This window comes from Curcuma longa, chromosome 4 (assembly GCF_044706935.1).
Source record: "Curcuma longa cultivar G26 ecotype Majalengka, Jawa Barat chromosome 4, ITB_CL_G26_1.1, whole genome shotgun sequence".
Lineage (NCBI taxonomy): Eukaryota > Viridiplantae > Streptophyta > Magnoliopsida > Zingiberales > Zingiberaceae > Curcuma > Curcuma longa.
In genome coordinates, this window is record NC_133864.1 from 10092590 (window position 1) to 10105394 (window position 12805).

The 12805-nt window shown below is 39.1% G+C and overlaps 2 protein-coding genes across 2 annotated transcripts; both read left to right on the forward strand.

Annotated features, from left to right (window-relative positions):
• The first annotated feature begins 351 nt into the window (after positions 1-351).
• LOC141827935 (oligopeptide transporter 7-like) lies at positions 352-3809 on the forward strand. Its single transcript, XM_074715279.1, has 6 exons — positions 352-512; positions 601-1094; positions 1180-1277; positions 1721-2290; positions 2364-2619; positions 2702-3809. The coding sequence occupies exons 1-6, from the start codon at positions 443-445 to the stop codon at positions 3500-3502; spliced, it is 2289 nt and encodes a 762-aa protein (XP_074571380.1). The 5' UTR covers positions 352-442; the 3' UTR covers positions 3503-3809.
• Positions 3810-8300: 4491 nt separating this feature from the next.
• Positions 8301-11766, forward strand: LOC141826719 (oligopeptide transporter 7-like). The gene is made up of 6 exons (XM_074714004.1): positions 8301-8455; positions 8544-9049; positions 9135-9232; positions 9852-10421; positions 10497-10752; positions 10832-11766. Exons 1-6 carry the CDS (start codon positions 8392-8394, stop codon positions 11630-11632), a joined length of 2295 nt encoding a protein of 764 aa, XP_074570105.1. The 5' UTR covers positions 8301-8391; the 3' UTR covers positions 11633-11766.
• The last annotated feature ends 1039 nt before the right edge of the window (positions 11767-12805 follow it).

Here is a 12805-nt window from a genome sequence, read left to right on the forward strand (position 1 = left end):
AAAAATACCTCTAAACATTTTTATTCTATGATCTTAAAATTAAAACACTTACTTTATATTTCTAAATTTATCATGCCGGAAGCATTTTGATATTAAGAAAAATTTTAGAGCATTCAAATAAAGAATTTTAAAAAATTGTCCTAAAAAATTATTTTACACCCAAGACATTTAAATTGATTTTTACAAAAAATGAGGAAAAAATCTTTTTTAAATTTTTAAATTTTTTATTTTTTATATGGTCGGTAAGCAGCAGCCTGCAGCAGCCGCAATCAATCTGACCGACAAAATTAATAAAAATAAAATAAAAATTTGAAGACCTTTTCCCCTGCCCATCAGTGCCAACAACTCCCATATTTCCAATCTTCTTCTCCTCCTCCGATTGGATCGACAGAAATCGAGCGAAAAATTCGAGGAGGAAGAAGAGAAGGATCGAGCAACGATAATGGACAATCGACGAAGAGAAGAAGAAGAAGAAGAAGCTGAGCAGCATCAAATGATCACAACTCCACTGCGTAAGCTTCTGATCCGCCATTAATCTCCTTCTCTGCTTATTTTATGCTCTTCGGACATCTCACGCCCACCGACGTCGACGTCATGCAGTTCACGCGGAAGAAGCCGCGCCGTCGGCGAAGGCGGAGGAAGAAGAAACAGGGGAGGAGGTGCTGGAGAACTCGCCGGTGGAGCAGGTGGCGCTGACTGTGCCGGTGGAGGACGACCCGTCGACGCCGGCGCTGACGTTCCGGATGTGGGTGCTGGGGACGGCCTCCTGCGTGCTGCTCGCCTTCCTCAACCAGTTCTTCTGGTACCGAAAGGAGCCGCTGTCCATCACAGCCATCTCCGCCCAGATCGCGGTGGTTCCGCTCGGCCACCTCATGGCGGCCACGATCACTGACCGCGTCTTCTTCCGGGAAAGCCGATGGGAGTTCACGCTCAACCCCGGGCCGTTCAACATCAAGGAGCACGTGCTCATCACCATCTTCGCCAATTCCGGCGCTGGCAGCGTCTACGCCATCCACGTCGTCACCGCCGTCAAGATTTTCTACCGAAAGCACATCAACTTCTTCGTCTCCCTCATCGTCGTCATCACCACGCAGGCACACTTATTTTTGTTAATTAATTTGGGAAAATAATTTGTGATAAGAATTTCAGATTCTAAAAATTGGTTGAAACATGAAGCAGGTGCTGGGTTTCGGATGGGCAGGAATATTCCGGCGGTATCTCGTTGAGCCGGCGGCGATGTGGTGGCCCTACAATTTAGTGCAGGTCTCATTGTTTAGGTGAGGGATGAAATTACACTTTTTTCTTCTACAGCCAAATATTTAAGGCAAATATAAAAAACACCCCTTAGCCCTTCTTATTTCAAATCATCAAAGAGCCACCAAATGTAAGTGTATTATATTCCTCTTTTAAGGCTCTCACTAGTGATAATGTTTGGTTAATTTTAGTAAAATCTAGTGATAATGTTATTTCTCCATAATTTTTCAAAAAATGGACAACCATTATTATCATTAACACACTAGCAAACAAATGTCCAACTGTTTTCCAAACTTAAACCTACCCAAATTAAATTAAATTCAGAAAATTAATTAAATTAAAACAGTCACTGTAGGGAATATTATTTAATTGCAATTATAAGAATTTACAATTTAACTTTATTATAAAAAAATAGATTCACAGTAAGATTCAAGATTCTAAGATTCAAAAAATTGTTGTGATGTAGAGCTTTGCATGAGAAGGAGGAAGCACCAAAAGGAGGCTTGACAAGGAATCAGTTCTTCATGGTGGCTTTCCTCTGCAGCTTCGCCTACTACATCTTCCCCGGATACCTCTTCTCCATGCTCACCTCCCTCTCCTGGGTCTGCTGGGTCTTCCCTAGCTCCATCTTGGCGCAGCAGCTCGGCTCCGGCCTCTACGGTCTCGGCCTGGGGGCCGTCGGCCTCGACTGGTCCACCGTCTCCTCCTACCTCGGCAGTCCTCTGGCTAGCCCCTGGTTCGCCACCGCCAACGTCGCCGTCGGCTTTGTGCTCATCATGTACGTCATCACGCCGATCGGCTACTGGTTCAACTTCTACAAGGCCAAGAGCTTCCCGATCTTCTCCGACGGCCTCTTCACTTCCGCCGGGCAGAGTTACAACATCTCCGGAATCATAGACCCCAACTTCCACCTCGACATCGAGGCCTACGAGAAGAACGGCCCGCTTTACCTCAGCACCTTCTTCGCTGTCACTTACGGCGTCTGCTTCGCGTCTCTCCCCGCCACGATCTCGCACGTCCTCCTCTTCCACGGAAGGTGAAGACCGCCGCCCCTGCTTTTCCACGCTCACCGCTTCGAAAATTCTTATCTAATTTGCCGTCAAATTCAGCGAAATCTGGCAGATGAGCAAGTCGGCTTTCAAAGATCAGAAGATGGACATCCACACAAGATTGATGAGCAGGTATAAGCAGGTCCCTCAGTGGTGGTTCATCGCGATCCTCGTCGCCAACATCGCGCTCACAATCTTCGCCTGCGAGTATTACATCGACCAGCTCCAGCTTCCGTGGTGGGGCGTGTTGCTCGCCTGCTTCATCGCATTTTTCTTCACGCTCCCCATCGGAATCATCACAGCAACCACCAATAAGGTCTAATTAACTCGACTCTTTCTTCGTCGGACGGTGAGTTGACTGACAAACTGATATCTCGATCTCCTGCTTGATGAACCAGACGCCAGGATTGAATGTAATCACAGAGTACATTATAGGGTATCTGTACCCTGGCCGGCCGGTGGCGAACATGTGCTTCAAGGTGTACGGGTACATCAGTATGAAGCAGGCGTTGATGTTCCTGCAAGACTTCAAGTTGGGGCACTACATGAAGATTCCGCCGAGGACGATGTTCATGGCTCAGGTGGTAGGGACGTTGATCGCCGCGTTTGTTTACTTGAGCACCGCATGGTGGCTCATGGAGACGATTCCAGAAATCTGCAACAAGAGCTTGTTGTCTCCGGATAGCCCGTGGACGTGCCCGAGCGACCACGTCTTCTACGACGCGTCGGTGATATGGGGCCTGGTCGGCCCTCGCCGGATCTTCGGGGACCTCGGCACGTACGCCGCCATCAACTGGTTCTTCCTCGTCGGCGCGGTGGGGCCGCTGCTCGTTTGGCTCGCCCACAGGGCCTTCCCAGACAAGGAGTGGATCAGGCTCATCAACATGCCGATCCTGATCGGCGCCACCGGGTCGATGCCGCCGGCGACGGCGGTGAACTACACCATGTGGAGTCTGGTCGGATTCCTTTCGGGCTACGTGGTTTACAGGTACAGAAGGGACTGGTGGAAGCGGCACAATTACGTGCTTTCCGGTGCGTTGGACGCAGGCTTGGCGTTCATGGCCGTTCTGATCTATCTCTGCTTAGAGCTGGATAATGTTAGACTGCGTTGGTGGGGCAATGAATTGGACGGCTGCCCCTTGGCCTCCTGCCCGACGGCTCCCGGCGTCGTCGTTAAAGGCTGCCCGGTGTTCCAGTAACCATCCATCGGTGGATCGTCCTGGCGGAGAGTAGAGACTTGTCGTTGTATTGATTGAACGACAAATGGATTCTAGCCATCGGCCAGCTGTTACATGGAGTTCTGACCCGATCCGAAAGCTATATAAAAGAAAGAATTTGAAGAGATTTTCATGGTTGAATCTTGAAGGTTTCCGAGGACAGATTTAAGAGGCAAATCCAAAGCTGTTATAAAGCGACCAAAGTAAAAAATTTATATAATTTATTATTTACTTTGTATTTTTTTCTGTATTGTATTTGATTATATTTGTCTGTGAGTACAAATACTTGTAAGGGATTTTTTCGAAAGAGAAAATTAATAGATTATCATTAGAACACGTGTAGTTGAAATTGAAAGTTCTAAATCATAATAAATAGATTTGTCTTTTATGCTTATTTTATTTTATATTTACTATTTGAATTTCCGTTGAGTATAATTTCTTATAAACTAGCACAACGTCACAACGATCTATAAGAATTTCAAATTTACTATGCATCCTTCTTCCCAACAATTTTCATACTGTAATAATTTATAACTCTCAAATTTTAATCGAACCATACAAATAATGGAATAAAAAATTTGAGATATTACTATTGGGTGAAGAGCTGCTTACGTTTTGGATTTATCTAGTGTGTGAACTAGAGAGAGGGTCGTCCACCTCAAGATTAAAATTAGGTTTGTAAAAATTTGGACATCTTGATTATAAAAAATAATAATAGTAATGAAGAATCCTATTATGATAGGTTTTAATGGGCTTGGGTCAAAATAAATTAGGCCTTAGATGGGCTTGGGTCCTACTATATTAGGCCTTATATGGGCTTCGATCATAATATGCCGAGCCATAAATGAGTTTGGGCCATCAACATGCAACTACATTCTAAATATTTAAGAAAAAAATAGAAGATAATTTTTAAGAGAAAATTCATATTTTAAATGTTTTTTCTATTAAAAATAATGTCCAAAGTGGAATGAATAGTATTTTTCGATTTCACATTCACTCTCGATCGACGTGCTTGTCTACAATGTGTTACGCAAAAGAATAAAATCAAAACATAAAATTTAAGGTGGTTTAAAATCCTTGATATTTTACTCCACCATCCACCATGTTAGTGAAATCAATACTAGTTCTCTTCCTATTGGATATCTTTCAACAACACCTATTATTTAAAAATATAAATAAACAATTTACATTAAACGAATTTTTCTTTGAACAGTTAGTGATTCTTTAGAATTGATGTTTAAAAATGCAGCTCTATTTTTCTAAATCCTATGAATCGGTTGCAAATACCTTCTCAAAATTCTTTTTTATAAGTTTCAAGTCGGAATTGATTTTTACCTATCAAATAATAAATCATCACGATCAATCGATTGCTCAATTGAATTTGACCGTTTTACAAGTAAAACAGCTCATACAAACTTTGGTTTGATCATGAATAATAAATTATTATTACTCATTAATCGATTAATGTTCAAACAATTGAATATCTCATTCAACTCAAAAAGTTTCTATTTGTTACAACAATACCAACAGTTAATTATTATTATACATCAATTGACTAATTACAAAGTATTAAGTGTAACAATCGAGTTTCAAACTTTCTACTTGTTGATATAGTATCATCAATTGATTGTTATTGTTAATCAATCAACTGATTTCAAATTAGTCCAATGTAACAATCTAGTTTCAAATATTATGCTCACTGCAACAGTGTTAATAGTCAATTGTTATTTTTTATCAATCGATTATAACTATAACAAAATATTATAGCAAAAATTTTGTTCACAATCGATTGATATTTTTCTTCTCATGGCTAACATTTGGTTCGTCATGATTTATCAAAATTTTCACTCTTTTCAAATGTTAGATCAACTTTAATTTATTTAAATTTCACTTTTATCAATATTCTATTCTTTATGACTCACGTAGATTTTATCTTTATCAATTCCCTGCTAGAATTCTAATTGTCAAATACTTTATCAATCATAATCTATTAAATTTCTTCACTTATCACAGATTCATTTAACCTTGATCTATTTTACTTTTTACTTAAATATTCATAACAATGTTTTATCGATCCGATCCAAAATCGATTGTATCGATAATCTTTTTCTAACAAATACTCATTCTACTTGTCAACTATCTCTCAACAAACATGTTAATTAAATATTGAAACTCAATTAGGGCAAACAAAGCTCAGTTAACTTTGAATTGGGCGCGGAGTATATTATATAATTTATATTAATACTTAAATTGGTTATATTATTTTTATAATCTTAACCAATACTTTTTTCCCTCTCGTAAAATAATCAAAACGAAAAAGAAAAATTCATGGATTTATAGTTGACGGAGTGTGCATATGACGATAGCTGACGTGTCTTACAATACATTTCTCAAATTAATCATTTCCCTGTTTACTATTAATACAAAATAATTATTTTATAAATAAATAAATGCGGACAATTTCGGAACACACCTTTTATTTTTTACTTATTTGCTGAACAGCATCTAACTTTTCAAAATTTAAACCACCCACCCTCGCTGAATCTATTCATTTTGTAATTTTCTAAAAATAATTCAGATATTCAATTCTTACAATCTAATTAATATTAAAAATTATCGGTATGATCTTAAGGAAGTTTCCAACTAGCTATCACGATAAATCCGGATGTATGTGTTGCTCCACACCTAACACGTCTTAAATGTTTTATTTCACTAGAGTAAAATACCTTGGAGCACTTTGTCACTGTACCATTATCCAAGGAGGTTTTTTTTGTCTCAATTAAGTTCTCGATTTGATTCGTAGTAATTGAAACCATAGTAAAGGCCCTACACGACTCAAAATGAGATAGACTTAGCATGAAGGAGACCTTCATCCACTTTAGTAAAAGGTGAAATATGCCACCCCAACGATCTCACACGATCGGTCTCACAATCATCTGTGAGGAGATAAATCAAGAAATTACAATTGATCACGACAAAAGAAGAGCATGCCTCGGCTTCAACCACGATCATATGTATAATTTATGCGTGGAAAGATTTATACACAATTCTCAAAGTTTATCATTTATTAATTACTTGTTTAGTACAAAATTAATTTATAGTGAAAAAGAGCCAGGAAGGTAAGGAAATAATGGAGGACTTGAGTTATCATTGACAATGGAGGTTTTAATTGATTTATTGAATAGTTGTGTAAATTGAGTGAAGATTAAGGGTCGATTGGCAAAAAAAACAAAAAAAAAGAGAGTCGTGCAAGGCATTCAAATTAAAATGACAACGTAGTTAGTGGGAAGTTATTGCGTGTACATTAAAAATGCTTATCAAATTCTAAATTCCTATATTTTATATTATTTTATTTTTATTTATTTTCTTATTCAAATAAATGTTTTATATTTTATTATAATTTTCCTATTATTATTATTATTTACTAATAGAGAAATGTTTTCCTTCCGACGACTGTTAGTTGGACAAGACTGTTCGCTGGACACGTGAAACGCAAGTTTTGTTGAATTAATAAATCGAAAAACACCGGAAAATAAAAAAACGGGGAAATAAAATAAAATAAAGTATTAAATTTGCATAGCTCACAAGTCACAACATGCCTTCCGTCTAGTTACGTTGCCTGAACGTGGTTGATATTTTGTGCCAAATTGTTATATTTAATTATATTGTTTCTTTTTTCGTGAATTGGGAGGAAAAAAAATCATGTAGTTGTTTTATTTTAGTGGATGAGTATTTTAAAATAATCATATTTTTTATTGTTATTTATTCAAGGTTTTAAAACTCCAACAATGTGATATTATTTAATATTTTAGGAATCTGAATGATCATATTTTGATTCTCATATGGTGTTGCATGAGTTAGACTAGATGTATTTTGATATTAAGAAAATTTTTAAAGCATTTTCATAAAGGATTTTAAAAAAATTATCCTAAAAATTTATTTTACACTGACGACATTTGGATTATTTTTCACAAAATGGAAATAAAAAGGTAAAAATTAAAAGATTATCTTTTTATTGAAATTTTGAAAAAGACATCCTTTTTTTATTTATTATAAAAAATGTCCTATCTTATATCAATCCATTTTTATTTTCTAAGATATTATTTTTACACTATTACATCAATTACGGATTTATATACATAAAACATAAACACTCCAATTATAATCAATATAAATAAATTAACTTCAATTATAATCAATATAAATAAATTAATTCATAGCATCAACTCTAATCAATATTAATAAATTATATTATAACTATTATATTTTATACTTATTTAATCAATATTAATAAACATTATGTGTAACACTTTAACTCTGAATAATATTAATAATATGTTCCTAGTTTTTATAATATAAATATTTCATTTTTAATTAATATTGATCTATAATAGTTATAAATCATCACTGATACAACATAGATAAATAGATAATTTATTTTAATTAATATTAATTATAATTACATAATTATAATAGTTACGGGATCATATATATTATATTATATAAAAATTATGATTTTATAGTTTATAATAGAATAAAAAATAAGAATAATTTTGAAAAATAAATAGAGACGAAAGAGGATCCTTTTATAATAAATGAAAAGGGATTTCTTTTGAATTTATTTTAAAAAAATCTTTTTAATTTTTTTTTTTCTGGCAGGCAAGAAGCAGCAATCATTCTGACCAACAAATTAATAAATAAAAAATAAAAAATAGAAACTCGAAAATTAGAAGATCCCGATTCCCCTGCCTATCAATGCCTACAACTCCCGTCCTTTCAATCTTCTTATCCTCCGATTGGATTCCCATCTAAATCGACAGAAATCGAGCGACAAATTTGAGGAGGAAGAAGAGAAAGATCGAGCAACGATAATGGACAATCGACGAAGAGAAGAAGAAGAAGCAGAACAGCATCAAATGATCACAACTCCGCTGCGTAAGCTTCTGATCCGCCATTAATCTCCTTCTCTGCTTATTTTATGCTCCTCGGCCATCTCACGCCCACCGACGTCGACGTCATGCAGTTCACGCGGAAGAAGCCACGCCGTCGGCAGCGGCGGAGGCGAAGGCGGAGGAAGAAGAAACAGGGGAGGAGGTGCTGGAGAACTCGCCGGTGGAGCAGGTGGCGCTGACGGTGCCGGTGGAGGACGACCCGTCGACGCCGGCGCTGACGTTCCGGATGTGGGTGCTGGGGACGGCCTCCTGCGTACTGCTTTCCTTCCTCAACCAGTTCTTCTGGTACCGGAAGGAGCCGCTGTCCATCACCGCCATCTCCGCCCAGATCGCGGTGGTGCCGCTCGGCCACCTCATGGCCGCCACGATCACTGACCGCGTCTTCTTCCGGGGAAGCCGATGGGAGTTCACGCTCAACCCCGGGCCGTTCAACATCAAGGAGCACGTGCTCATCACCATCTTCGCCAACTCCGGCGCTGGCAGCGTCTACGCCATCCACGTCGTCACCGCCGTCAAGATTTTCTACCGAAAGCACATCAGCTTCTTCGTCTCCCTCGTCGTCGTCGTCACCACGCAGGCACAGTTATTTTTGTTAATTAATTTGGGAAAATAATTTGTGATAATAATTTCAATTTCTAAAAATTGGTTGAGACATGAAGCAGGTGCTGGGTTTCGGATGGGCAGGAATATTCCGGCGGTATCTCGTTGAGCCGGCGGCGATGTGGTGGCCCTACAATTTAGTGCAGGTCTCGTTGTTTAGGTGAGGGATGAAATTACTCTTTGTTCTTTTATAGCCAAATATTTAAAACAAATATAAAAAACACCCCTTAGGGTTTTTATTCAAATCATCAAGGAGCCACCAAATTTATTATATTCTTCTTTTAAGGCTCTCATTCATGATAATATATTAATATTTGGTTAATTTTATTAAAATTTAGAATTGTAAAGATTTTTAGGAAAATTAAAATTTTTTTATAAAGTTCAACATCCATTACTGTTATAAGACAACTGAAAATCATTTATTTTTAATCATTCTGATTGAAATTTATATGAAATTCAAATTCATTACAAGATGAAGAGGATGAAAGAGACATGGAATAATTTTGATTGAAATGAAAAGAGCTCCTCCAATATACTTGATATGTATTTATTTCTCCATTATTATTCAAAAATGGACAGCACACTAGCAAACAAATTTCCCAGCTTGTTTTCACTGTAATTGTTTCCAAACTTAAACCTACCATATTAAATAAAATTCAGGAAATTAATTAAATTAAATCATTTACTGAATTTACAATTTAATTATATATATATTTTTAAATATAGATTCACAGTATAAGATTCAAGATTCTAAGATTCAAAAAATTGTTGTGATGTAGAGCTTTGCATGAGAAGGAGGAAGCACCAAAAGGAGGTTTGACAAGGAACCAGTTCTTCATGGTGGCTTTCCTCTGCAGCTTCGCCTACTACATCTTCCCCGGCTACCTCTTCTCCATGCTCACCTCCCTCTCCTGGCTCTGCTGGGTCTTCCCTAGCTCCATCTTGGCACAGCAGCTCGGCTCCGGCCTCTACGGCCTCGGCCTAGGGGCCGTCGGCCTCGACTGGTCCACCGTTTCCTCCTACCTCGGCAGCCCGCTGGCCAGCCCTTGGTTTGCCACCGCCAACGTCGCCGTTGGCTTCGTTCTCATCATGTACGTTATCACGCCGATCGGCTACTGGCTCAACTTCTACAAGGCCAAGAGCTTCCCTATCTTCTCCGACGGCCTCTTCACCTCCACCGGGCAGAGCTACAACATCTCCGGAATCATAGACCCCAACTTCCACCTCGACATTGATGCCTATGAGAAGAACGGCCCGCTTTACCTCAGCACATTCTTCGCGGTCACTTACGGCGTCGGCTTCGCGTCTCTCACAGCCACCATCTCGCACGTCCTCCTCTTCCATGGAAGGTGAAGATCGCCTGCCGCTGCTTTTCCACTCTCACGGCGTCGAAAACTCTTAATTTAATTTGCCATCGAATTCAGTGAAATCTGGCAGATGAGCAAGTCGGCTTTCAAAGATCAGAAGATGGACATCCACACGAGATTGATGAGCAGGTATAAGCAGGTCCCTCAGTGGTGGTTCATCGCGATCCTCGTCGCCAACATCGCGTTCACAATCTTCGCCTGCGAGTACTACATCGACCAGCTCCAGCTACCATGGTGGGGCGTGTTGCTCGCCTGCTCCATCGCATTTTTTTTCACGCTCCCCATCGGCATCATCACAGCAACCACCAATCAGGTTTAATTAACTCGACTCTTTCTCCGTCGGACGGTTAGTAATTGAATGACAAACTGATATCTTCTGCTTGATGAACCAGACGCCGGGATTGAACATAATCACAGAGTACATCATAGGGTATCTGTACCCCGGTCGACCGGTGGCGAACATGTGCTTCAAGGTGTACGGCTACATTAGTATGACGCAGGCGTTGACGTTCCTGCAAGATTTCAAATTGGGGCACTACATGAAGATTCCGCCGAGGACGATGTTCATGGCTCAGGTGGTAGGGACGTTGATCGCCGCGTTTGTTTACTTGAGCACCGCGTGGTGGCTCATGGAGACGATTCCGGACATCTGCAACAAGAGCTTGTTGTCTCCGGAGAGCCCGTGGACCTGCCCGAGCGACCATGTCTTCTACGACGCGTCAGTGATATGGGGCTTGATCGGCCCTCGCCGGATCTTTGGGGACCTCGGCACGTACGCCGCCATCAATTGGTTCTTCCTCGTCGGCGCGGTGGGGCCGCTGCTCGTCTGGCTCGCGCACAAGGCCTTCCCTGACAAGGAGTGGATCAGGCTCATCAACATGCCGATCCTGATCGGCGCCACCGGGATGATGCCGCCGGCGACGGCGGTGAACTACACCACGTGGATTCTGGTCGGATTCCTTTCGGGCTACGTGGTTTACAGGTACAGAAGGGACTGGTGGACGCGGCACAATTACGTGCTTTCCGGCGCATTGGACGCAGGATTGGCGTTCATGGCCGTCCTGATCTATCTCTGCTTGGAGTTGGAAAATGTTAGTCTGCATTGGTGGGGCAATGAGTTGGACGGCTGCCCCTTGGCCTCCTGCCCAACAGCTCCCGGCGTCGTCATTGAAGGTTGTCCGGTGTTCGAGTAACTGTCGATCGGTGGATCATCGCGGCAGAGATTAGAGCTTTGTTGTTGTATTGATTGAATCGGCAATGGGAACAGAGAACCACTGCCAGATATGTAACACTGTGTGTACATTAGTGGCACTGTATGTACATTAGTGAATCTGAAAATTTCAAATTAATTCTTGCAATGCAGATTTTATCTGTTGAAGTAACGATGGAGCATTCTATTTTAATTGAGATGCGAACAGAATTCATAGTTTCGCTCTAATAATGTGTCCAAATAGAGGGACAAATTTGAGCTGAGCCTCATTGTTGTACTCCTCTAATAATTCAAGTAGTACGAAGGGAAATCAACTGAGTAATCGACTAATGTGTTTAGGGGTCGGCTATTAGATGGAAATCAATTTTGACTCGAAGACTATAAAAAAAAAAAAGTATTTTGAAAAATATCCATCATCGAATCTTAAACATTTTAGAAAATAGTGTTGTTGTATATCTATACCTTAAGGCAAAATCCTAAGCTATTACAAAGCAACTAAAGCAATAAATTTATGAAAATTATTATTTATTTTGTATTTTATTTTCTCTATTATATATTTAATTTCGTTTGCTCGTAAGAACAAGTGCCTGTACAAGGTTTTTTCGCGTCTAGAAGGTCTCCATAAAATCTTCATTTCCAATGAATAATATAATTTTTCACAAACCTTCAAACATATTTACTATAATAATTTATAACTCTGAAATTCTAATCGAAATTTCATCTACATGACTAATCCTTTATGATATAAGAGACTAAATATAGTAAAGAACCATAATATGTCGGGATTTAAATGGGCGTGGGTCCTAATGTGTTGGCTATAAATAGGCTCGGGTCCTAATATATTGGGCCATAATTGGCTTGAGTCCTAATGTATTGGACCACAAAATTTATAATGAATTTTATAAATAATATTCATTTTGTAATGAAATTTCTTTTTATTACAAAATTCACAGTTGTATAATTTATATTAATACTTAAATTAATCACAGTATTTTTTATTATCTTAACTAATACTTTTTTCGATTTTAGAAACATAATTAAAATAAAAAAAATAATGACTGAATACTAGATGACTTGTATGATGCCCAACTGCCCATGTGCTGATGCTGACACTTCTTCTGACAATAGATGTAGATCTCTCAAATTAATCATTTTC

Coding starts and splice junctions, on each gene's coding strand:
- LOC141826719 (XM_074714004.1), top strand. CDS start 8,392: ATGGACAATCGACGAAGAGAAGAAGAAGAAGCAGAACAGCATCAAATG. Junction 9,050..9,134: donor TCGTCGTCGTCACCACGCAG/GCACAGTTATTT, acceptor GACATGAAGCAG/GTGCTGGGTTTCGGATGGGC. Junction 10,753..10,831: donor TCACAGCAACCACCAATCAG/GTTTAATTAACT, acceptor TTGATGAACCAG/ACGCCGGGATTGAACATAAT.
- LOC141827935 (XM_074715279.1), top strand. CDS start 443: ATGGACAATCGACGAAGAGAAGAAGAAGAAGAAGAAGCTGAGCAGCAT. Junction 1,095..1,179: donor TCGTCGTCATCACCACGCAG/GCACACTTATTT, acceptor AACATGAAGCAG/GTGCTGGGTTTCGGATGGGC. Junction 2,620..2,701: donor TCACAGCAACCACCAATAAG/GTCTAATTAACT, acceptor TTGATGAACCAG/ACGCCAGGATTGAATGTAAT.